Source organism: Lentinula edodes (genome assembly GCF_021015755.1).
Source record: "Lentinula edodes strain Le(Bin) 0899 ss11 chromosome Unknown C8R40scaffold_6, whole genome shotgun sequence".
NCBI classification, from domain to species: Eukaryota; Fungi; Basidiomycota; class Agaricomycetes; order Agaricales; family Omphalotaceae; genus Lentinula; species Lentinula edodes.
The window spans coordinates 380,389-404,385 of NW_025764312.1; the positions used below are offsets into that span (position 1 = coordinate 380,389).

A 23,997-nucleotide genomic window follows, 5' to 3' on the forward strand; every position below is an offset into this window, starting at 1 on the left:
ACATATTTGTTCCGTCACAATCATGCTGTAGGGTGCAACGAGGCAAGCCAAGATAGGTGGTTGCGAGTAGCGTTTTACAGGATTCTGCTGTGCGATATTGAGGGATGGGAAGAGTAAGGCGTAAACTATGAGTCTGATAGAACATTACCCGGCCCGGGCCAATGTCACAGGCCTTGACTTTGTATTCATACGTTTTCCCTGCGTTTTGCAAGCCATCTGTGGTTATTGGCTTCTTCTAGAACAACAACTCTCAGGACATGGACAAGGGCGTCGAACTGAACATCGTCGATACATCAAATTTGAACGAGGAGGCAAAGCCCGAGGAGACTGAAAGTTGTACATGTGGGCCATACCTCGATTCTGGTGAGTATTGGCTCTTGTCATGACTGAATCCATTCGGGGGTGATATGTATGCACTGTGCAGCATCCTGGGTCGAGCAAAAAAGTTACGAGGCCCACCCTCAGGAAATGATGCCTTTGCGCTCAATCTCTATCAAGAAGAATAGATCATCCATTGGGGCTCTTGTACATGCAGTACCGAGCTGAGAATTTGCGAGTGGTCAACGGTCGTGTTCGTCAATCGATTGAGCGCCGAGGCCCTTCGGTTGGCTACTACGGATGGATATTGCCTAGTGCAATCCTCGCAGCCGCCCAAACTGAGAGCTCGGGCTTTCTGTCTGTATCGCTGCAATAAATGCTATTCTTTCAACTCAAAATCCTGGGCATCGCGGTTTTCTATCCACTTGATGATATGCGGCCAATTCTTCTTTTGGCGCTGCGCAATGATATCAAGATGATCGGGAGCAAAAATCGCGTGGTACTTTTCCGAATTCGATCGAACGTCACTGGAACCTCTTATTAGCTCATCGAAGAAAATGCAACAGTCAAGCCGTCAACGTTTTTGCTTTTGTCCTTCACCTTGCAATTTTTACGCGACACCATGGGCAATATCGCCCTCTTTCCACTTTTTCTTTTTCATGGCCTACTTGGAATTTCTGCGGCAGTGACAATATACTATGTACCTGGCCAAAATCCCTTCTCCACGACCTCGGCCGACGCCTCCTCGTACACTGGTGCTGCGGCTTATAATCCCACAACCATTGACCCGCCCGCTTTGCCTGATCCTCTGCCCTCGCTTTCTCTCGATTTCAATATACAGTCTAACCCTACTGGACTTTCAATAACTCAATCTGGCGCGTTCATGGGTTTTTCGGTTGAAATGTCCGTGGCGAATCAAATTTGTGAGTATCGCTCCTCTGCGCATGAGCGACTTTTTTGTTCTGAGTACGGTTTTCGCTTCTTTCAGTGGGAAAAAATTCGTACGTGGCGCGTCTGCTTCTCTCATGTAGGCTATTTCGGCATTAACAAATAAACGTCAGATCCATTCTTCAAGTCCCATTCTTGAACCTCTTGGCGACCATTGCACAAAGAGCGGGAGCTGTTCGCGTCCGTGTAGGAGGTAATTCGCAGGATACAGCCTCAGAAGTGGCTACTCTGGATGATGGCAAGGTTCTGGAAAAAGACTTGAGTGGCGTCACGAATCCCGTAGGTTCTGCAATGTAATCGAAACAACTTCAGTCGCTGATCCGCTTTTGTTAGACCGAAACCCCGCCCTTGGTGTTTACCCCAGATTTACTGTACATGATGAGAAATATTTCGGATTTCGTGAATGTTCGCTGGTTCGTTGGTGAGCGTTTCACTGAGGATACATTTTCGTTGCTCATCAATGATAAAGGTATACCGTTTAATGACTCTTCGAATTTCCGGCTTGAGATTGCACAGTCCGCTCAAGAAATTCTGGGTGATTACCTGATGGGTGTGCAGGCAGGCGAGTCTGAGTAGGAAATTCATTGAAGTTGGAAACTGATATCCTGAGTTACACAGGCAATGAGCCGGACCTCTACGGTACGTCCCATTATTGAAGCATATACACAAATCCATAATCTACATCTGAATTGTCTATCAGCTGCACACGGTCACCGTTCCTCAAGCTATTCGCAATATGACTACGTGGGGGAGCTCGGGAGTCTTATCGACGATATGTCACAATATTCAAACCTTTCTATCGCCCAAAATCTTCTCCTCATTCCCAGCGTCTGTCAGTCCCATGACACCCGTCCACTACAAATGTTTTCTGTAGCTGACAAAAATTGATGGTACAGCTGGAACTTGGACACCAGAAGAAGTATGGGACACCGGTGTCATGGATACGTATAGCTCGAATATAGCATGGATGAGCGTGGAGCAGTGAGTTTTCACAACCAACTTTCCAACATCTGAACTCACGTTACTCGTTCTTTCCAGCTATCCAACCGACAATTGTTATGCCCAATTTGGTACAGGGACCCCAAGAAACGCCACTGAATTATGGCCAACGTACCTGATGCACTCCTCCGCTCAAAGTCTTGTACAGCCCTACCTAAATTCCACATCCTATGCTCAAACGAAAGGCAAGCCGTTTATCATGTTCGAAACAAACACAGCATCTTGTGGTAAGTCCCCATCCGAATTGTCAATATTTTACCACTAATTGATCACTTAGGTGGCTTCCCTGGAATAAGTGATGTATTTGGAGCGGCTTTGTGGGGACTTGATTATGGCCTTCTCATGGCCGCATCGAACTTCTCGGGTGGTATGTTCCATGTTGGTGGTGAAAGTGTATATTACAACGTAGGTGTCAATCTTCTCCATCTATCATGCTGTAATTGACCATCCAGTTTTAGCCTTTCATCTGTACGTGGACAGTTATATCACCAGTCTTCTCTGTCCGCTCAAATTCAATTTGATATTAGCCCCTCCGACCAATCAATCTTCCTATAGGGAATGGACTGTTGGACCTGTATTCTACTCCTCCCTTGTAATCGCTGAAGCCCTTGGTCCTTCCAACCAATCGCAGGTTCTAGAGGTCGGCGCCGAAAATCAAAGCACGTACACGCCCAATTATGTCATATACGAAAATGGCCAACCCGTACGGATGGTTCTTATCAATTTCTTATCGGATTCATCGGGGAACAGCAACTACACTGCCAATATCGCCATCGGGGGAGGTCAAACAGGGCAATCGAATACCACCCCGTCGCAAGTTACGGTCAAGTGAGCACTGGATTTTTCTGCGGTGTTTCGAGAAAAAGTGCGCGCGACTAACCTATTTGTAGATACCTTACTGCCTCATCGGTATCCCAGAAAGGAGATTATTCATGGGCGGGTCAGGTTCGTCTCTGCGTTATTTTTGCTTGGGGCGCCGTTATGTTTCCCTCTAACATACTTATGTATCTCCCTCAGACGTTCGGTGGGAATTTTGACTCTGACGGCCGACTCGAAGGAACGGAATCTATCCAAACGATTCCTTGCGATCAATCCGCTCAAGTATGTTCGGTCAGCGTACCAGCTCCCGGTGCTGCCTTGGTCTTCCTCACGAACGAGTTGACCGAGACGGAGGGTGCTCCTTCGACCACGTTTGCAACAACGACGGTGACGAATACAGGAAACACGGCTACTGTAGATGCTTCGGTTTTGGCGACGTCAAATGGGCGTAATGGGAACTCACCGTTGGGTAGTTCAAGTAAAGGGAGCGCGAATGGTGGTGTTGTTTTCAGAGAATCTATAGCGGGTTTACTTCTTAGAGTAGGATCAATTGGTGCACTTGGACTGTTCTTGAGGGCGGTATTTGTATTATAATCTTTGCTTTGTCGTGAACTGTTTTCAATCACCTTCAATTATACGTATATACCTAGTCTTGTAACTTAATCTGTATTCCAATAGGACTATGAATCCAGGCTTTCGCAAAGCAGGAGTGCAATAATAAGAACAGATACTGAATACAACAATACTGAATTTAACAATACATTAGCATTAATGATAGCATAGATCAATGTTCTCCGTCTGAACTAGCCATGTCGCTGGTAGCATCATCATCCTTACGGTTAGATGCTGGAGCGAAAGAGATTGGTTTGGCGTCATTCCCACCCTTGTTTTGATTGGTTTTCCAGGCGTGAGCCATTTGAAGGAACTTGAAAGAAGTCGGGTTGTTTTCTCGCTCATCGTCAGCAAATACGAGTTCCCAATCTGGAACACGTTAAATCGTGAGCAATGGCCGGTAGTAAGAAGCAAATGCCAACGAACCTTCGACCATTTGGCCGGTTTCTTGGTCTACGTGCCTCTTCTTGCTGACGATCGGCATCATACCCTGGACTTTGGCCACGTCGTCTGCAGTACCATGAGTCTCCTCGAACGTCTTCCAAACTTCGAGAAGAGCAACGCGCTAAAGTACAAAAATGATGAATACTACATACAAACCATGGAACAGTGAAATAATACCTCATCCTTCAATCCCTTGCTCTTCATTTCCTTGTACGCTCGATCGAACACCTGTCTGGCGCGGTCGGGGTCCCCAGGAACCATCTTCTGTTCAACATCCTCGTCCTCTTCATCATCTTCCCGCATAGCTCGAGGAAGTGCAATTGGCTCCGCCTCGAACAAGGCATATGATATCCAGACCTTGACGTGTCCACTGAGAGAGATGAGTCGTTCATATAATGATCGGGCTGTTTCCCGTTCCCCTTCTTCAATCTCGAAATCAACGTACGCCTTCCAGAGTAGTTCTGGCATCGACAGAGGCGACTGTGAGATTCCAAGCTCGAAAATCGCACGAGTACGGGCAAAGTCTTCAAGTTGTGATTCAATCTCGGCGTATCTGATCCATGCAGAAGAGTTGGCGGGGTCAAACTGAACGAATGTGAGTATTGGGAAAACCAAAGGGCGAAGAGAAACGAACCTCCAGGTACTTCTCATAGAGTTTCCTAACGCGGTCAAACTCCCGGAGCTAAGAAGAAAGGTCAACGATTTTTCCAACTATTGATGGAGACGCGCACATCGGTCTCAAGTTCGATATAGCCTTTGAACAACTTCTCTTTAGGGCACATGCCAATCGCCGTGCCCATTATCTTCCGAGCCGCGGGAAGATCCAGTCTTCTTATCTCGAACTTGGCGAACATAATCCAGAGCTTGGCGAAGGTGAATATTTTATGAGGAACGAGACTTATTGCGGTTTGATAAATTTGGCGAGCACGAGCATAATCCTATTAGGCAATTGTTGGTTGTAGAATTGAAACGAGATCAGCGCGGGCGTACCTTAGTCTCGATCTCCTCGAAAAGAGCATAGTCTAACCACAGATAGATATATCTCCTCCAATGTCGTTTTTCTCCTCCAGGAGGCACCTGTGCTACAGCCCGCTCGTAGACCTCCCTGACACGTCCCATTGCAGTTTCCTCTTCGTCCGTTGTGGCGCCCTCACCTCGAAGATCCCTGAAAGCTCCCTCTTCCAATCGCGCATAGTCAAACCACACATCATAGTTTCTACCGTCATGTGAAAGTTCTTCCTCGTATTGTATTCTCCGCTTTCCCAAGACAGTTGACTCTAGCGTCGTCCGAGTACCGAATTGTTTTTCGAATTTGGTATATGATGCATACAACCCGGCAGATTTGGATCGAGGTATACGGGCCAAGGCAAACTACCAGGAAATATATGAGGGTTCTGATCTCAGAAAGAAGGTACGACGCACTTTGTAAATAACTCTTGCACGCTCAAACTCTTTCAAGCGTGTTTCCATTTTAGCAAACGCACTGAACACAGCTTGTGCTTTCTCCACCTGCTCCTCGTCATCACCAAAGAAGTCCAACGCAGTCTGGAACACTTCCCGCGCCTTGTCCAGTCTCTGCCTCTCTTCTTCAAATTTTCCCCACTTGACCCATACCCTCGGTTCTGGACGCACAGCAACCCACCTCTCGTATATAGTGCTTGCTCTGTCCAGCTCCCCATACCGCTCTTCCATTTTGATGAACGCCTGCCACGCCTTGTCATCAGGCTCCCATTTCATCCACCGCTCAAACACCTGCCGCGCACCAGCTACATTCTGCAACAATTCTTCGAGATAGACGTATTTGTACCATAGCTGGTCAACTCGAGGAAGTAGTGTCACAGCTCGATCGAAAAGATTGCGGGAATGTTGCACGTTTCGGTTTTTGAGTTCCATTTCTGTGTAGCTCAGCCATAGTTGTATGCTCCGGGGATCGACATCCAGTGCGCGTTCATATACCGAGCGAGAGCGAGCAAATTCGTTTTGTGAAGCCTGTGAAGATGTTGGTTGTTATCTGACCCGAAAAAAAACACACAAGTTCTTTTCGTGCATACCTCCCAATTGGCGTATTGTAACCATTCTTTTCTGATATTTGCGTGAGTTGCTTTGTAGGATTAAATGGAAGCAAGAACGTACATGCTCCCTCGTGTTCTCCTGATACGTTCCTCGAATTCCTTTCGTTTCCTTCCTCGATATTCATTAAGTTCTTCAAAATCTTCTACTCGTTGCTTGGGTGCCCGAAATGCACTCTCTTGTCGCTCTTGAGCCTAGTAGCGCGAAGCACTATTAGCTATCGTCCTCCGAGATAGATAGCAACAAATTGTACCTCTCGAAGAAGTTGCTCGGCAGTGATCTACGAAACTAGTCAAATCTACTACGATTTCAAAGACAATGGCGTTTAAAGATACCTGGATCGCGGCGGGCGCGCGGTTTTTAATGCTGAAGAGAGTAAGTATCTAGCTTCCTGTGTGATACTTTGTGGTCTTACCGAGGAGCACGACCGTCCATTGTGTGAGGTGTAGAGCAAGGTTAGGGAACAGGTTAGGGTTAGCAAACCATTTTCTTAACATGGCGCTGACTCAGCCAGCCCCGTACACTGTCTACAATTCAAAAACAGTCCACGACCTGGGTTCATACGTAAGTAAACAATGTACCAGTGCAACCAACAACTTAACAATCCCCTCGCCTTTTACTAGGGGATTCCGTGTTGGTTGTACGCATAATGGTACATTTCTAATCTTTGGGCTTCTTTCTCTTCGAGAGAAATTGAATATTGTTTTCTTACTTTTTGCGCCTATGTATTTTCGACGATTGCAGAGCTCTGCTGTAGCTAGAAATAAAGCGAAGGACGAGTATTCATTTGTTCGATGAAAAGCAATTGGTAATGATTTTTCCTCCTAGTCCATGGATGTGTGTATGGATACAATGGTAATATTATATAGTAGGAAATAGGTACGGTTGAATGAAATAAAATCATGGTCGTAAAGTGGAGCTACCGGGAATGTTTTCTGACGCGTTGCAAATATGCCTCTTCCCAACATGAATCATCTTTTGCTAACGACTTCTCCAGCCATCCCAGCCTCCGCAGGAGCTTCTCCTGATCTCTTCCATTGTAATAGTTATGACCACCTCGTGGATATTGTGGAGATTTTTCTGCATCAACATGGAAGGATGTATACTCAGAGTACCGCGGAGGTATATGGTACAAGCGCATATGGTCATAGTATAATGGAGAAAGGGTAAAATGTCGATATCCCAAGAAAAGCGGGGGGAGGGCAGGGACTCCTGGGCATTGTAAGATGAACATGAATATTGCCGTCGAATAGTATATATGAATTGAACTCACCGTCATTGTAGGCTTTGACGAGATATTCAGAGAAAGCATCGTCGCCGTTCTTCCTCCGATACGAGCTAATGAGCTCCTGGTAATACATCGACAGGTTGGCGTCTCCTGGTCTAGGGGCGCCAAAAGCGACAAGTTTGATCGAAAGGTCAGCGGGTATGAGATCATTTGAGACAAGGATTTGGTCAAGGAGGAGAATGTAAGACACTGCAGCACCCATACTGTGTCCTGTTATGACCAACTCCTGGATTTCTTTATGTTCTTCGAAGCCTTTACGGATACCTTCTAATATAAACGGCCGGATCCCTTTGTACAGTTGCCAAAATCCCGAGTGAACCAGACCCTTGCGTGATTTGTGTCGATGCCAAAGGGTTCGCAAATCCTGTATTGCTTGAATGGCAGTTGAGGTCCCGGAAGTAGCCACAACGAGTTGTTTCGTCTTAGGCCGATAGGCAACATAACCATGGAGGTGCGCCACTTTGCCAAAGAACTCGGATACAAGCACAGAGCCTTCAAGTGCATTATACCCTTCGAGGGGGAACTTTGGATTCATTAAAAGGTTTAGATGCTCGAAAAGGAATTGAACTGGAACAGCATTAGTGTATGCGAGCTCCGTGAATTGACCTAGAGTTGAGAGAAGGTGAGATCGAGCTGGAAAAGCAATCCAAGTATACGACGTACCTATTTCAGCTAGTTCTGAAAATAACTTTTGGTCTGCAAGATCTTTGACGGATAAGATGTAAGAGGAATATGTGGCTGCGACTTTGGCTACCCAGCGAAAGTTCATTAATTTCTCAGAAGCATACATCTGCTTCTGAGCTTCGGTAAGAGCATGCTTTGGTTGCAATTGTTTAAGGATATGCATGAAGGGGGAAGGAGGAAACTGAAAAATGTTTTAGAGGAAAACGAGTAAAATTTAAAACATGAAAGTACACGAACATAAAGCACCGCTGAGCACTGCACCTCGCTCCCGTCGTGTTTCGGTGAATGACGTAATGTCACTGGTCTCGGCGCTAAAGCGCTAATCCCAAATTTCCTCGCATTTCTCGATCGCGTCGACGGTCGGACAATAATGGCTACCACAGTGAACGGAAACATTCCGCTACCTCCTGCCATTACATCCAACACCATTCGCGTGAGAGATTTGGATGTTCATTTTCTTCAAGCTTTGCCTCCGCCAAATCCTTCCATTCCGCAGCCACCTCTGGTAATTCTTCTTCACGGATTTCCAGAGCTGGCTTACTCCTGGCGGAAGGTTATGGTGCCTCTATCCGAGGCAGGATACAATGTCGTGGCACTAGACCAAAGAGGGTATGGTCGTACAGTGATGCTTGGTTCATCTGGTGCTCCTTCAGGACCTATCAATTTCAGCAATGATCTGGCACCTTTTCGTATGTTCAACTTGGTAACCGATATTGTTTCGTTCGTCAGTGTAATTAGTTATCAAAGTGTTGCTGCAGTCGTGGGTCACGACTTTGGCTCTATGGTCGCAGGATATTGTGCGCTTATAAGGCCCGATCTCTTCAGGTCCTTAGTGGTGATGAGTGCGCCATTTCCGGGAGCACCACCATTTCGCTCTTCTTTGAGCAGTAAAGCTGGGTCGTCCCTTGTAGGGCCAGCGGCCTCTCTGTTCACAAAGCAGCTTGCGGAACTGAACCCATCGCGCAAGCATTATACAATGTACTTCTCTACATCAGGAAAACCACCTCCGGAAAATCGGGCACTAATTTTCCTCTCATGGTCGAAATCTTCCTAATCCTATCAATTAGCCGAAATTCACCAAATTAATGAGATCAAAATCACGGCTTCTAAATTTGACATATATTTTGCCAAATTGGAAAGATTAAAATGATGGCTTTTAAATTTGACAAAAGTTTTGCCAAATTACAGAAGTTTGTGATACTACAAGCTACCATAATATCGTGAATTTGAGCCCTCTGCGAGTGCATGGAAAGTCTTTTATGGTAGCATAGTATGTGAATAATTTGTATGCCCAGAGCAATACTCAGTTGATGTGACTTAGTGTGTAATATACCACCAGTGAGCATAGAGCAAGCCTGGAGTGAGCAACTTGAAGCAAAAGAATCTTAAAGGCCTAAGTAGTAGAAAAATTCGAGCAAGTCCAATTCATATAGACGGTGACTTGAGTGTTGAATTGTATATTACCTCGGTTGCAGGTCGCCGTCTCAGTCAATAGTCGGAGTTTAAATTTACTCGATCCCTGCAAATCCCCGTTATCGCTCCGAGTCGTTCTCTTGTGCTTTCTTCCCCCCATCATCATTGCTTCAGTCAGTCTTTCTCTAATTTTCTCCAGTCACTAAACTTTTCCTGCTAGGCATTCAGCTTCCAACACATCTTATGGAGATACAGGCTGGTGTCGAGCAAGTAAGAAACAATGGGTGGCTAAGGGTTAATAGGTGAGCTATGTATTTTTGCTTTGCTTGGTAGAGTTAAACAAAGTCTCGACTCTTCAGTGTGACTCTTCAATACCCACAAAAATATTTCAAAGGTGTGTTGTCATATATTTCTGTTTGCTCATCTCTCATACTGAGTTCCTCACACTAGATTCTCAACAAGTGCCGTGTTCCAATTTTTTTGCTGTGACGTTTGCAGATTGGTACTGTTGGTGATTACTGTGCTGAGGAGTTTCGAGTAGTCTAGTTTTAAATACTATATCTATGTTGTATTTATTGTACACATACCAAATGCATTCACTATTTGCTTCATATGTGGTTATTGAATCATAAAGGGAAATTTGAACAAATTCACGCTCGAAATCTGCTCGCAACTAGGCATTAATTTGAAGAAATCCGACTGTTTAGTGCTGATTTCACCTAAAATATATGGGGGGCTAAATAATCTGGCTAATTTCAAGAAATAACTAATCCATCAAATTTCAGCAATTTTACCAAATTTATGCCCTATTTCCCATGGGTGGGTTTCCTGATGTACACCTAATGCGAACCCAGATATGCTTCAACCGCCACAGGGCCTCCGCAACTTCTTAAGCGATTACTTTTACGCGAAGAGTGCGGACTGGCCCAAGAATAACCCTCACCCACTGCCATCTGCTTCTGCATCGAACCTGGCCACGGTACCCCATTACTATATCATGCTTCTCGAGCATACCATGCCCATGGCGGTTATGGGGGCTGCAAGTGAAGGTACCCGTCCATTACAGGAGTGGTTGCCAGACGAGGACCTCTCTTTCTACGTCTCAGAGTACTCCAGGACTGGCTTCCAAGGCGGTTTGAATTGGTACCGCTGCATGACGGACGCGAAGTGGACTGCGGATATGCAAGCCTTCACTGGGAAACGCGTAACGGTGCCAGCGATGTTTCTCTCTGGAGACAAGGATTGGGGTGTGTACCAAAGTCCTGGTTCTTTGGAAAGAATGAAAGACTACGTATGCGAAAACATGGACAAAGAAGATGTCGTTCTGCTCCCTGACACAGGGCACTGGGCGCAGCAGGAGCAAAGTGAGGCCGTTGTCAATCATCTACTAAGGTTTTTAGCAAAGGTATCATTACATTACATTTTCACTACTTTGTGTGTTACTGACCTTTCGAGCCCCTTCACAGGTCAAAATGATTATAAGTCCGATATAACCAATTTGTATACAGTATACCGTTATTCCTCCATCTATTGTAACATTGAGTACTCGAAGTTTTAACCCTAAAAAACGATTCCTCACCTGATTAGCCGCAAGTTGTCGTTGTTCTATGATTTCCTCGGCCTGTGACCACATATCCGGACGGCCTCGATACGGTGCCTCCCAGTCAAGGACACTCTCTGGATGCGGTAGGCAGACAACGCGGGGATCCACGAGTTTAGTGCCCTGCTCATACCGTTCGAGGTCATCTTCGTCGGTAACAAGACACAAAATTTGTAAGGATGGTGATATGGATAGGATGTAAGCCAACGCGCTAGTTTCGATTGACGAATGCTGCAGTAGAAGCGCAACATGGGTAAGTCCTGGTAAGAAACGCAGCTCCCGTATTAACAGCGAGTCCTCCTTCCAGAAGACGAGGTCAAGATAAGTGAGAGAATGAATCCAGGCACAGTCAGGAAATGAAAGCGTTTGAAAATGCGCAGCTTCTATAGAGAGACGCCGAAGGGGAAGTGGATGCAGAAGTTCTCGAAATGGGGTCGAAGGGGTCAAAGGAAACCGGCCAATGAAATCGACCCAACAAGCTAAGTTTGAGATGCCAGTACAAATTCGTAATATCCTCTGAGCGTCATTTGGGTTGACGGACACCGTCAAGCATAGTCTCTTGACAGAACGAGCAAAGAAATCGGCGGGAAGCATCTCCATGGTACGCAGAAATAATGCGGTATCTCCGGTGCCTAATGTCACCATCTCATAAATCAAAGGTTGGATCCTGTAAGGGTATAATGTGCTACTATCAAAAATATCGGGCGCAAAATTTCACTCACCATTCCTTCAGCTGACGACAGACTAACGACAAGTTCATCGCGGTCTTGAGCTCCAAGCGAGCTGCAATCTCAAAGATAGAGCGTTCCAACTCTACTGGGAGATCTTGAAGACGAAACGCTTGCATCCCTCTCTAGTGATAGGCGTGGTGAATCGGGGAAGAAAAAAAAGAACCGTAAAGATGTTTCTCTAGTTTATGTACGGGGGACTGGCAGACGATCGATGCCTGCAGATGGCCCGCCAACTCCGAAGGTTCCTTGTCGTTTCGAATCAGTCAATGGACAAGAATTCATTATTTACATCACATGCATGGCAGGCCGTTAAAAATTCAAGCTGCGCGAGGAGAGTATATGATTCCATTGTATCTTATCGAGAGAATCAGCTAGGGTACCAAGTTACAGTTGACGTGTAACTTTTTCAGGCCAAACAAGGACCCACCATCTGGACAAGCTCCTACAATTGACTTGTCGCTGACAAGAAGGTTGCAATGTGGGTCTCTGCACGTGTAAGCACCCTGAAAGTCATTTTTGAAATTTGGAGTACTAGTAAAGATCAGATTATCAAGAAATGAACTGAAGGCACACCATCGCACAGGTACAAACGTCGGACAATGTTTAATGCGACCTGAAAATCTGATGAGGACCTCGCTTAATGCCTCGAATGGAGACTGGCGCACTGCATGTACCTTGCAGATTGTAGCTCCATGAAGACAACAAACGATCATGGTCATATTTGCAGTGAGGAAATCATAGCATGCAACAATGAAGGGGAACTCACCATTTGTCTCAGCCTCTCAAGATCTCTCACTAAAGCTCACGAATGATACAAAAAATCCTCCAATTGGTATAGCTATTGTCTCGATCTACAAATTGCGCAACGTAGGGTGTTTGAGAGACGCGCAAATACCAAAGCCTGTGTAATGACCCTCGAAAACCCAATGACAGAATTACATTATTCTCATCGAAGAGAAGATCTATGAGAAGTCTAAAATAGATAAATGAAACTTATACGATCAGTCAGCCAAGCTATGTAGCTGTTGTATTCATGATAGTTAAAGCAACGTATTAGCCTGGCCGTTGGCCGTAATGAGAGGGGTGCTGCGCTGTGAGTTGAGAGATTCTTGTACGCGATGCCAGACCGTAGGACCGCCTGGTACCCATTCGTACGTGGCCTGTCTGACACTTGGAAGTAAGGCAATATTGACGCCTTTTGCTTCCGGTAGGTTTCTATATTTGTCGAAATCCGCCCACTGACCAGAAGCAGTCAGAATGACCAGTGTACAAAGACAAACACAAGATTCGAGGGCTAGCTTGACAGTTGAAGGATAGGTTCGCCTGCCCCAGACGAAACAAATGTGCTGGAGTAAAGGAAGATGAGCAAAAGATAGGGTATCAAGATTAACGTCTGCGGTCCAGAATACGAGCTCCAAATGAGTGAGCCGCGACGTCCAGACGTGAGGTACGGAAGGGAATCTAAGAAGCCGCATGAAGTGCCCGACTTCAATGGATAGCATCTGCAGGGAAAGGGAGACTAACACCGCCGCCAACTCGGTCCGTTCAGAAAAATCTACCCATAGAGCCAGTCTAGAGAGCGAATTGCAGCTGGCAAGAAACCTCAACTGTTCCACTGAAAGTTCGTGGTTGTACGTGAGGCAAAGGCTGGAGACGTTTTTAGCGAATGCTGAGGAAACGTGTCCAGCATAAAGTTGATTTTTGCCAGGAACTGGACCCAACCCGTGTTTCAAATCCCCCTCGGATCTATTCCAATCATCCAAAAGAACGTATTCATGCAATATCTCATTAGTCCTGGAACAGACATTATGCTTTCATTTTAGATAAAACTCTTCGGAGATTACCTGGCACTCACCAAGTTTGTACACGGTGAGCCACAAGTTTCAACGTTGGCACAATAGAAGGATCGGTCCTCATGGCGAAAAGGAAGATGAGACGTTCCAATTCCGGAGGGAAGTCCATTGCGCGACGTATTAGCCTCAACGCTTCTAGACGACGCGTATGATAGAAGGACAAGACAAGGTCAAAAAAGAACACTCCGGGTGTTGGGGATGTGGCTGTTCCAACACAAAACACTTCCGTTAAGACCGTTACCAGGGAATCCAATGATGTGGGGGTCGGCCTGAGTCGGCCCTACGGACGGCAAGAAGTGAATTGCAGATAGGAATACCGGAACGTGATTCCGACCTCCTCCCAGTCTCGTTTGTCGTTGTTCAACACATAGATACTCTATAAATAGTTATCACACGTAGAGATCCTCCTCAGATCTTTTTTTTTTTGGTTAGAATCATTGGACAAAGGGAATTGTCACTAACCTAGCGAGCAGCTCTGAGTCTGTTAATCAGTACAAACCCAGAACCCCTTCCGGATGATTTTCTCGAGGGATTTTCATTTGCTGGAGAACCTGTCGGAATTTGGGTAGGAAAACAAAACGACAGTGCATCGCAAAGGAACATTACTTCGCCGATAACGTCTGAGAAATTCAGCACTACGACTTGACACTACACTGTAGCAAGGATGCCTTGAACGAGTTTGTGAACGACTCAGTGCGCCATATACAACCGTATCGGCGACGAGACGCGTAGGATCCATGACTTGTTGAGAAATTCGGAATATTGGAGACGTTATTTTGTTCTGATCTCGCAATGAGAGCGTGTTCGTGTAGTGAGTTCACAGATCAAGTGAGATTGGCGTCACGAAAATTTGACCTCTACTGAAATCTGGCGGAGTGTTGGAGCTTCAGTGCTCTGTGGAGTTGATGTGGTATCGTAGAATTCAAATAAGCTAACGATATTTCTTGAGGCCTTCCAAAGCAAGCTAAGCATTGTGAGATATAACAAAGGGTGGCCACAATGTGTTGTAGGCAAGGAGGTAAAGTTTGGAGCACCTGCATCCTTCGAAATGCGCTGGAGCCCTGAGAGTTAGATGAGTCTGTTGCCTGACTTTGCATCGGATGAGACCTGTATTCGAAACCTTTAGGGAAGGAGGTCATGTCAATCGTACGCGGGAGGTTGGTGCTATGATATCGATGGAAGACGCGTCGTGGGAACTTTTTGAACTTTTCAGGATTTTGCTCACGACGTCTATGTACTGGCTCAGGCTGTTCAAATGCTTACATCAATCTCCTCTCAGAGTCAAGCACAATCTTCATGACAACAGAAGGCCACTTACTACCTCATCAACATGGAGGAACCAGCTCAAGATTCTTTTCATGGGACGCGACGAGTTTTCGTGCCTTGTTTTGCAGGAATTACATGTAAAGAGACTTTCCTTCTTCCAATCCCATGCTGGGAACTCATTATTTGCGGGTTAGCGCTCAGACGTATGGCAAGAAATACACATTGCCACAAATCCCGATGAGAAAGTTGACCGCGGCTCGCGGCTTTCGGTCTGTGAGTGTTATTAACAGGACATGGATAACAAAACCGAATCTTCTCCAGCTCCCTTGAAAATCTTGGGTCATTCGCTTGCATTACCTGTTCACACGATACCCACCAAAACAGAATTCAAGAACTGGACGGCAAGTGCGTTCGCCTCTGTTACTGCATGGATCCTTACCCTGTTCGTCTGTAGATTCCACCACCATTTTCCGACGTCAATCCTTCTGCTCAACACGTTATCATTACAGCCTCTTTTGGCCGCATACTACCCTTGAAAATGCTCAAGTTATTTGCTTCAGATCGTCGACTCAATGTTCATCCTTCCCTTCTTCCCGCCTATCGGGGTGCTGCTCCGATTCAACACGCTATTATGAATGACGAAAAGGAGACAGGCGTGTGTATAGTGAATATGCTAAAGAGATCAGAAGGCATAGATGCTGGTCCAATTTGGGGGACTCAAACATTGGTGAATACGTGCTACTTTGTCTCTTAACTACTACAGGACTCATCCCATCCCGCAGTCCTTGCCGGAAAATGCAATATTCTCAGACCTACGCGACAAACTCGCGATCAAAGGTGGACAGCTTCTCGTCTCTGTCCTTCGCGACATGATGGCTGGAAAAGCTGTCTCTAAAGCTCAGGCGCAAACGAATATTTCCTTCGCACCGACAATATCATTCAAAGATGCTACGCTCGACTTTACTACAATGTCTGCAGAAGCCATCGTCCGAACGTATCGAGCTATAGGACATCAGGTAATCGTTTTCCTGGTAAACATCAAATGCATATTCTGAAACCTCTCCCTCACCTATAGCGACCTCTCACTGTATATCTGCCTACCATCAAAACCCTACAAATGCATTCGCCCTCAGTACACGCTTCCCCTCCACCCTATACACCTGCCGTTCCTGGGCGAGCGTGTTATTCTAAACCAGACAAGGCAATGTTGATACGTTGTGCTGATAACTCTGTCCTATCCGTACTTAAGGTCAAGCAAGAAGGGAGAGCGCTCCTCGATGCGAGGGAATGGTGGAGTGGGGCAAAAAGTTTTGGTCTGGTGGTTGACAACGAAATCAACTTTGATAGTCAGGACGATGTTGACCAGTGGTTAGAACCGGAGTTTATTGGGTGAAATGTACATGCGTCCTTGGCTATTAGCGAACCTATCTCATTCAATTTCTGTTTTCCGATGCAGCTACGAATCTTAGTGCCGGGCCGGCTGCTCAGTTAATACTTTACCTTAAATGGGTCAATACACTACGCTTTGACCGACTCACATGGTCGCTACGTCAGAAAGAACGCCACACTCATGATTGGAATATGACCAACAATGACCTACTTGGCGCGTCATATTCCCCAACAATTCCGCAGAAATGTGCTCCACCCGACGCAGTATTGCACCCTATAAGAGTCCGAGTAAGAGTATTAGCCCCATCTTCCCATAATTCCATCCATATCTCTCATAACCCACAACTTGAAATTACTTCTATTTTCTACTGAATTTGTTACTCATACATAATGCCTCTCTTCGGTGGACACAAACACGACAAGGTGAACATAAAGTCAAAATTCATGACCGAGTCTGTGTACTCATTCACTATCTTTGCCAGAAACAAAACACTTTGCACAAAGATGAACAGAGGGCTACCGGCACCGGCGCTACTGGCGGTCCAAATAATGATTTGATGGCGGGAGGTCGTGCCTATGCTGCTGATTCCAACGATCCATCTGCTGGTGGGCGAGGACATCATCACCAAGGCATGCATGACCAGCAACAAGATTATCCCATTGCCAATGATGTACGTCTCCCGCCTTCGTTCGCCTCTAGTAATTCTCAACATAATCCTTGTCTGCAGTATGGGAATCCTGGCATGAACAATCCATCAGGCATGGGTAGACCGGAGAACGACCGCTACAATGACTACGGAGGCAATCAAGGGAATATTCCTCCGTCTTCGAACCTGAATGCCTCAGGCGGAGCCGGTCACTCAACGACTGGTAAAGTCGAGAAAGCTCTTGGTGCGGCGGTTGGCAGCAACGCGCTGAAGGCCAAAGGAATGCAGAAAGAAATGTTGGTTATTCATCAATCTGCAGGCTTCTGCAGGTCGTGATTGATTGCTGACTTCTTCTGTCATTTGATAGGGAAGCAAACGCCCTGAAGACCCAAAGTTCTGAATTAGCTGAGGCGGAACGTTTGGAGAGGGAAGCTTTGCTCCGTCGGGAACGAGCAGTCGCGCACGGTGAGTTATAAACCACTCTCGCACTTAATCATGATCTGATTTCTGACATGTGTAGGCGCTCATCCTGAAAATCGTCACCTCGGTGGAGTTGGCGGTCAGAATACCTTGAGCTGAATCGGGAAATTGAAGAAACTGGGGTCTATTTGTTTGAAGAAAGTGTATCACAATAAACAATTCTGTATTCCGTATTATATATGACAATTGTTGATTTAATAGTGTTATACCGTCAGGAAAATATGATTTTCTTCAAATCCTTGTGTAAACACACCTGAAGTAGAAAACATTTCGCTCGACAGAATGACATGTGGAATCATGGAATAACACTGGCCACTGAATGATGCCATGAATCATTGTATTTCAGAGCGACTGAAACGCGCATACATTCCCGTTCAGCTCAACAAAATTGTGATAATTCAGTGGTGACTGAATCATCTACTGAATCATTTTGGTTCTTTTGTCTTTTCCATCGAGCAGAATTTTTCTCCTTCTGGTGTGAAAGTCAATCATTAATTATGTGGGCGCTTGATTCATGGCACAATCTCGTTAATCCACCATCATCAATATGCTGCTCTCTCTACTTCTTGTTAATCTTGCTCTAGTGCTGTTGAGTTGCTCGACCCAAGTCATGCTCACCTCCCAGATGCTTCAACATACTGACGCATTTGACAACATCGACTGGAATTATCATCGCTGGATCGCTCCTGGTGAAGGCGATTTACGTTCGCCCTGTCCGGGAATGAACACGTTTGTCCCTCTATGCTTCTCAGTGAGCTCGAGTAAAACGTTTTAGAGGCTCGCAAACCATGGATTTATCTCTAGAGACGGCAAAAACATCACCATTCCGATGGTTCTCAAAGCTGCCGATGGTACGAGTCGCGTCTTCCCGAAATCCCACAGAGCCACAATGATTGATTACACTTGGAAGTCGTTTATAACAATCCGGCCGACCCAGTCATGAATTTGGCTCTCAAACTAGCCCTTCTGACCACCGATGCTCCTGATAGTTTTACGCTCGACGACCTCAAATTGTTTGTTTCCTTGTCATTTCTTCACCTTTTCCTCATATATGCTACACAGGCATGGCACTATTGAACACGACGCATCCATATCTCGCTTAGATTACGCTCTCGGGGACAATCTGCATTTCAACTCCACTGTCTTCAGCACCCTTTCCGAATCAAATCCAGGTTTCGACGTGTACAATACTACCTCTGTTGGTCAAGTCTTAGAAGAACGGCTCGCGCTTGCGAAGAAAGAAAACGCAGAATTGGTCAACACCATCAAGGAACGCCAATCGCAACTACTGGAAGCAAGTCTGTTCCTCTCTGTCATGGGTGATCCGAGGACTGGGGTCGCGCCGAAAAGGTTACACATTGTGTGCTGTTTCGTTTGGAGTAACAAGCTCACGTTCGCTTCTTGATGCATAGATTTGTCCAGATATTTTTCCGTGAGGAGCGCCTCCCTCTTGCTGAAGGGTGGAAACGTCCATCATCTCCGATAAATTCTGCATCTTTGATAAATCTCATGACCCAGCTGAATGAAGCTTCTCAAACGAAAGGACCTTGGTTACCCAGCTCATTGATTACGTGTCCTTGGACACGTCTTCAGCCGGAGGGTCTAGCAATAGTTTGGCCGCCTCAACCTTTCAATACGTGATTGGATCAATGCACCGTTTGCCCATTATGAAAATACTGGTCTGTTTTGTGTTTTGGTTTCATCCTTTGAACCGCTGTTCTCGTTCTTTTGTAGCTTTCGTATCAATGGTGTATTGCATTCGATGCATATACCTTAAACTTGTATAATACTTGTACCGAGAACAAACTTTGTCGCCTTGAACAACATTCTCGTGATCATGACCACCAAAATCATTATAAGGTCGGCTAAAGGGCATCCCTCGGATACCAAGATCCATATCTTGTTGTTTCTTAAGAATCCTTGCTATTCTCGTCGCTGCTGTACGATGCTTTCAGTTTGAAGCACAGCAAAGTGTTGCAGTCCCCACTCACGTTACAGCTAAACCAAAGAATCCTATCCGACGACCTCAATGCTCTCGTATCAAGTATCCTTTAGTTGCAGCGAAGAGCTTGCCTGAAGGATGGGACGCATTCGATAGGACGAAGGAAAAATCTCAAGCAGATAATTCATTCAGAAGAGCTTCTCCAAAATCGAAATCGCCAAAAGCACTTCCTGCTTGGCGTTGAATATCCTTGGTACACAAATCTATATACTATGATTTTTTTCGCATGCGATGTTTATGTCTAGATAGTTCAGGATAGCCATACTGCTCTCCAACGACAGGCCTAACGCATCTCCACTGAATATTGGGCAAGTCAAGAAGCGCCAGACCAATTCAAGATAAAGCTCAGTTGCCGAAATACCAACATCATAATCAAGCTCCTTGACCATTGGAAGTTATATAAGCTAGGGCTGAAAATTTTCAGGAAAAGGTTTTCGGACCTGGTCAGACCAAATATATATAATAGCACAGTGAGAGCAGCTGACATTGAGTACAAATGTCGTTCAATTTTCGGTCTGGGTTTCAGTATCAACGAAGAAACTACCTCGCGTTTCTGCGGTGTCCGTTTACTTTTCTGCCATTCGAAGGGTCCAGGAGCGCAGGGAATTCGTGTTCCACCGGCGTTGCATCATGACTATCTTACTGATTAAATATGGGGTTTGTAAGCAGAGCCTTACTCATCCTCTTCAAGTTCGAACTTCGCGGATGTAAGAAGGTATAAAAAGGTTGAAGAAAACACCCAATGTTGCAGAATCGTCCTAAATATGTCCTCGACCAAACTCTTCAAGCCCATAGAAGTGGGGAATCTCTCCTTGAAACATCGCGTCGTTCTTGCGCCCTTGACGCGTATGAGATGCGACGATCAGCATGTCCCTCAGCTCCCTGTTATGCGGGAATATTACTCGCAAAGATCGAGGAGTCCTGGTACGCTCCTTATCGCTGAGGGCACCCTAGTAGACCCGAAGGCGGGAGGATATCCCAATGTCCCTGGCATATGGAATGACAAGCAAGCTGCCGCTTGGAAGGAAGTAAGCATTAGATAGCACAGGTATATTGAAGAGACGAAGGTCCTGAACACGTTATGTACCTGCAGATCACATATGCGGTTCACAAAAATGGCAGTTATATCTTCCTACAACTGTGGACTGCAGGCCGAGATGCAGATCCCAAACTCCTTGCTGCCGAGGATCCATCATACACTCCAATTGCACCGTCTGCAATACCGATGGAAGGGCATGACGTCCCTCGCGCTCTGGAAGTCGACGAAATCAAATCGCTAATACAGTCATACGTGAGAGCCGCCTCGAATGCAATAAACAAAGCAGGCTTTGACGGAGTCGAAATTCACATGGCCAACGGATACTTGCTTAACCAGTTTCTGGAAGACGTGTCCAACAACCGTACAGACGAATACGGGGGAAGCATTGAAAATCGAGCAAGACTAGGATTGGAAATAATTGAGGCCGTAACGAAGGAAGTTGGGCAAGAGAAAGTAGGGGTGAGGTTCAGTCCATGGAGCACTTTTCAAGGTAAATCTTGTTTGATCTTCCCTGTTGCTCCAAGATTTAACGTTCTACTGTCAGACATGAGAATGCAAGATCCGATCCCGACCTACTCATACATAGTCAAAAACATCAAAACGCTGTATCCCGACTTCGCCTACGTCTCCGTATGTGAGCCACGAGTTGAGGGCAGCACTACACGGGATACACCCATTACATCGACCGATTCCAACGACTTTATCCGTGATATATGGACACCGAAGCCGCTTATCGTCGCTGGAGGATTCGACCGCGCGACGGCGATTGAAAGGGCTGATTCAACAGGGGATTTGATAGCTTTCGGAAGAAGATACATTTCGAATGTATGTATGTTCACGGTCAGATTCGAGATCGTCGCTGATAATGTTCCTGCAGCCTGACCTTCCCAGACGATTATTCAAAAATTTGCCGTTGACGCCATATGACCGGTCGACATTCTATCTTCAGGGAGATGCCAGCGGAAGAGGATATACAGATTGGCCAGCTGCTGGAGAATCTGGGTCTGGATGAGCTCTGTAGTTCGTAGATGTCATTCAGAACGAAGAAAACCAACGAATTTGAACAGAGAGCGCCCACGCCACATTTTCGCGCGCTAAACTTCCATTGGCGCTTCCATTGTTCCAAGTTGCTTGGAGGCTTATGTTACGAGTCCGAAATGAAATGTACGATTCGTCCTTATGGTGATCCTTTAGCGCCGCGAGCGCGGCAATCCCCGACTCTGAAAGGGTTCATCGCGATTTGGATAGTTTCGAGAGTGAAGGACAAATCAATTCGAAAATATTTGCAACAGATTTGTGTTACAATTTGGTTCATTTAGGTACAGAGGAGGAAAAGAATTTTATTTGGGCATAGGAAAGCTGTAGTTATAGTTCTTGGTTGGTGGAGTAAGAGGAATGGATTGTAATAAAGATGTGATGGGTGGTAAAGAATATGGCATTTGTTTTGGTCGACGTGTGGAAGTCTGGACAGAGGAAGATACAAAAGGTGTAGCACTAATATCGTTTTTGTTAATAATGTCGGGAAAAATAGATGATATAGAGGGAAGGATGTCATCGTCAGATGGATCGTCGGGCTTGTGTCGCTGTAAGGGAGGATTCGATTGACTGATTCTTTGGTTCAGGTGTTCCGGAGAAGGAAGAAATGTCGGTTCTTCGAGTGTGGGATGTGAATGTTCGAGGTTGGGGTTCAAGTTTTCCGGAGGCAGGGAAAGTGTTGAGTCTCTGTGACAAAATCAATGAATTGAGGAGGATATAGCTATGCACGAATGTACTTGGGTGATTTTAAGTCTTGAAATTTTGCGCGAATTTTATTCCTTCGCATTTGTTGCCGTCGATTCTAATTTGTGATATGTTCAGGGCATAAGTTCGTTATAAAATAAGAGTAACTGACACAAAACCAGATCTGAATACGATGGTGTTAGATCAATGCTAAAGCAGTTGTATGGATGCGTACTCTGATTTGATGACAGCTTATGTGAAAGTCGTTTGCTAACTGTTGAATTGTGTCGTCGGTTGGATAATATTTCTGTGTGAAGTTGTTGAGGATATGAAGAAGGCACTGTTCTATAATGTACTTCTTCTATAGCTGTAATGAGGAGAGCGCGCTGCTCTGGGGTGAAGTTCATACGTTGAGATCTTTGAGGAGTAGTAGAAAATTGTCCTTTGGGAAACAAAATATATAAGAGTCAGAAGTTTTGAATTTATCGGTAGCATACCTTGCATTTTTGCTTAAAAAGCCGTGGTGATGTTGGAAGAAGCTCAGTTCATAGGTTCACGCAATAATGTGAACGTTGGATAGAGATGGTGGAAGTAAAGGACAAAGAAAGATAAGGACGCCGGATCTGAATTTATCATTCGAAGTTGAGTCAACATGAGAACCACACGTAGTGACATCGTAACGCCTCTTTGCTTCTCGCTGAACATGAACACCATCATTCAATATTGTAACCAGTTCAGTTGTGGTTAACCAATTGTTAACACTGCAATCATGTAGCTGGAATCCAAAAATTGGTACACGATGGCTATTTCTCAGTCTAGGTCTAGGAATGTCGTTATGTTCTTGAATTGAACAGATTTCGTGACACTGGGACTGTGATTGTACAGAGTGTACAAAGAGGTTGAATTTCACGAGGGCACAGGCAACGAATATACAGAGACAACAAGGTAAGTAAAACATACCTGATAGGAAGGTCAATGGTTTATCGACAATTGTACATCGCTGTTCAGGCGGTGATCAACGAGCCAGAAAGATATAAAGAAGTATGTCAAGCGCACGTACGGTGAGTGGTAGATATGAGTGTGGAGACTGGCTTCCGCTTATCTAGGTAGGAAAAACACTTCGTCAATGTCTGATTGGGTAGGGGAGACAACTCGCCGACGTTTCATATGGTAGGGAGGACAACTTGCCAATGTTCCCTGTGGTAGAGGAGATGGGTTGCCGATGTTTTATCTAGAAGGAAACAGGGTTCGTCGATATGTTATGTGATAGCAAAGAAACCTCTCACTGAAGTCTCATATGATAGGGAGGACAACTCGCCGATGTTTCACATAGTTGGGGGGACGAGTTGCCAATGTCTTGTGTGGTACGAAACAGGGTTTGTCGGGCATCCGGACTGTGTAAGTAGAACACACCTGATATTGAGGTCAATGATTTATTGACAATTGTATATCGCTGTTCGGGTGGTGATCAACAAGTGAGCAAGATATGAAGAAGTATGTCAAACGCACGTATTCTGAATTCATAGGTAGTGTGCAAACTGGCTTCCGCTTATCTACGTAGGGAAAACACTTCATCAATGTCTGATGGGGTAGGGGAGATGGCAACTCGCCGACGTTTGATATGGTAGGTAGGACAATTTGGCAATGTTTTACGTGGTAGAGGAGACAGGTTGCCG

General features: G+C 45.6%; 12 protein-coding genes across 12 annotated transcripts; 6 read left to right on the forward strand and 6 right to left on the reverse strand.

Moving 5' to 3' along the window:
- The first annotated feature begins 684 nt into the window (after window positions 1–684).
- C8R40DRAFT_770716 (glycoside hydrolase family 79 protein) lies at window positions 685–3,861 on the forward strand. The gene is made up of 14 exons (XM_046236164.1): window positions 685–1,241; window positions 1,307–1,319; window positions 1,380–1,545; window positions 1,600–1,687; window positions 1,736–1,828; window positions 1,885–1,905; window positions 1,967–2,098; window positions 2,163–2,247; window positions 2,305–2,492; window positions 2,543–2,670; window positions 2,724–2,733; window positions 2,793–3,093; window positions 3,156–3,210; window positions 3,283–3,861. Exons 1-14 carry the CDS (start codon window positions 941–943, stop codon window positions 3,676–3,678), a joined length of 1,977 nt encoding a protein of 658 aa, XP_046089618.1. The 5' UTR covers window positions 685–940; the 3' UTR covers window positions 3,679–3,861.
- On the reverse strand, window positions 3,782–6,645 carry C8R40DRAFT_1263334 (uncharacterized protein; the record flags this gene model as incomplete). Its single annotated transcript, XM_046233860.1, has 12 exons — window positions 3,782–4,065; window positions 4,123–4,261; window positions 4,318–4,725; window positions 4,775–4,822; window positions 4,872–5,078; window positions 5,131–5,511; window positions 5,563–6,129; window positions 6,192–6,222; window positions 6,274–6,404; window positions 6,464–6,490; window positions 6,546–6,576; window positions 6,626–6,645. 12 exons carry the CDS (start codon window positions 6,643–6,645, stop codon window positions 3,869–3,871), a joined length of 2,187 nt encoding a protein of 728 aa, XP_046089619.1. The 3' UTR covers window positions 3,782–3,868.
- A 484-nt stretch (window positions 6,646–7,129) lies between these two features.
- C8R40DRAFT_1037581 (Alpha/Beta hydrolase protein) lies at window positions 7,130–8,288 on the reverse strand (the record flags this gene model as incomplete). Its single annotated transcript, XM_046223679.1, has 3 exons — window positions 7,130–7,422; window positions 7,484–8,104; window positions 8,162–8,288. The coding sequence occupies 3 exons, from the start codon at window positions 8,286–8,288 to the stop codon at window positions 7,130–7,132; spliced, it is 1,041 nt and encodes a 346-aa protein (XP_046089620.1).
- Window positions 8,289–8,552: 264 nt separating this feature from the next.
- On the forward strand, window positions 8,553–11,153 carry C8R40DRAFT_1037603 (Alpha/Beta hydrolase protein; the record flags this gene model as incomplete). Its single annotated transcript, XM_046223682.1, has 3 exons — window positions 8,553–9,069; window positions 9,100–9,220; window positions 10,490–11,153. 3 exons carry the CDS (start codon window positions 8,553–8,555, stop codon window positions 11,151–11,153), a joined length of 1,302 nt encoding a protein of 433 aa, XP_046089621.1.
- Window positions 11,154–11,171: 18 nt separating this feature from the next.
- On the reverse strand, window positions 11,172–12,045 carry C8R40DRAFT_989697 (uncharacterized protein; the record flags this gene model as incomplete). The annotated part of the gene is made up of 2 exons (XM_046236711.1): window positions 11,172–11,862; window positions 11,918–12,045. Coding segments are annotated over 2 exons (819 nt in total), but the record flags the coding sequence as incomplete, so codon positions are not given.
- Window positions 12,046–12,966: 921 nt separating this feature from the next.
- On the reverse strand, window positions 12,967–13,888 carry C8R40DRAFT_1167264 (uncharacterized protein; the record flags this gene model as incomplete). The annotated part of the gene is made up of 2 exons (XM_046230984.1): window positions 12,967–13,720; window positions 13,782–13,888. The coding sequence occupies 2 exons, from the start codon at window positions 13,886–13,888 to the stop codon at window positions 12,967–12,969; spliced, it is 861 nt and encodes a 286-aa protein (XP_046089623.1).
- A 1,249-nt stretch (window positions 13,889–15,137) lies between these two features.
- On the forward strand, window positions 15,138–16,438 carry C8R40DRAFT_1159055 (formyl transferase; the record flags this gene model as incomplete). The annotated part of the gene is made up of 6 exons (XM_046229828.1): window positions 15,138–15,182; window positions 15,240–15,318; window positions 15,367–15,446; window positions 15,500–15,772; window positions 15,828–16,061; window positions 16,121–16,438. The coding sequence occupies 6 exons, from the start codon at window positions 15,138–15,140 to the stop codon at window positions 16,436–16,438; spliced, it is 1,029 nt and encodes a 342-aa protein (XP_046089624.1).
- Window positions 16,439–16,462: 24 nt separating this feature from the next.
- Window positions 16,463–17,735, forward strand: C8R40DRAFT_770834 (uncharacterized protein). Its single transcript, XM_046236165.1, has 5 exons — window positions 16,463–16,857; window positions 16,917–17,105; window positions 17,163–17,377; window positions 17,449–17,546; window positions 17,602–17,735. Exons 1-5 carry the CDS (start codon window positions 16,825–16,827, stop codon window positions 17,658–17,660), a joined length of 594 nt encoding a protein of 197 aa, XP_046089625.1. The 5' UTR covers window positions 16,463–16,824; the 3' UTR covers window positions 17,661–17,735.
- Window positions 17,736–18,186: 451 nt separating this feature from the next.
- Window positions 18,187–19,202, forward strand: C8R40DRAFT_1037824 (Cloroperoxidase; the record flags this gene model as incomplete). Its single annotated transcript, XM_046223699.1, has 5 exons — window positions 18,187–18,290; window positions 18,339–18,412; window positions 18,472–18,574; window positions 18,624–18,911; window positions 18,974–19,202. The coding sequence occupies 5 exons, from the start codon at window positions 18,187–18,189 to the stop codon at window positions 19,200–19,202; spliced, it is 798 nt and encodes a 265-aa protein (XP_046089626.1).
- A 1,125-nt stretch (window positions 19,203–20,327) lies between these two features.
- Window positions 20,328–21,614, forward strand: C8R40DRAFT_1037889 (uncharacterized protein; the record flags this gene model as incomplete). The annotated part of the gene is made up of 4 exons (XM_046223705.1): window positions 20,328–20,591; window positions 20,657–21,092; window positions 21,147–21,427; window positions 21,480–21,614. 4 exons carry the CDS (start codon window positions 20,328–20,330, stop codon window positions 21,612–21,614), a joined length of 1,116 nt encoding a protein of 371 aa, XP_046089627.1.
- A 144-nt stretch (window positions 21,615–21,758) lies between these two features.
- On the reverse strand, window positions 21,759–22,982 carry C8R40DRAFT_1090041 (uncharacterized protein). The gene is made up of 6 exons (XM_046227457.1): window positions 22,819–22,982; window positions 22,678–22,763; window positions 22,557–22,628; window positions 22,494–22,505; window positions 22,375–22,439; window positions 21,759–22,324 (listed from the first exon to the last, which is right to left on the reverse strand). The coding sequence occupies exons 1-6, from the start codon at window positions 22,823–22,825 to the stop codon at window positions 21,943–21,945; spliced, it is 624 nt and encodes a 207-aa protein (XP_046089628.1). The 5' UTR covers window positions 22,826–22,982; the 3' UTR covers window positions 21,759–21,942.
- C8R40DRAFT_770877 (uncharacterized protein) lies at window positions 22,670–23,418 on the reverse strand. The gene is made up of 3 exons (XM_046236166.1): window positions 23,378–23,418; window positions 22,819–23,321; window positions 22,670–22,763 (listed from the first exon to the last, which is right to left on the reverse strand). Exon 2 carries the CDS (start codon window positions 23,277–23,279, stop codon window positions 22,875–22,877), a length of 405 nt encoding a protein of 134 aa, XP_046089629.1. The 5' UTR covers window positions 23,280–23,321; window positions 23,378–23,418; the 3' UTR covers window positions 22,670–22,763; window positions 22,819–22,874.
- Between the last annotated feature and the right edge of the window lie 579 nt (window positions 23,419–23,997).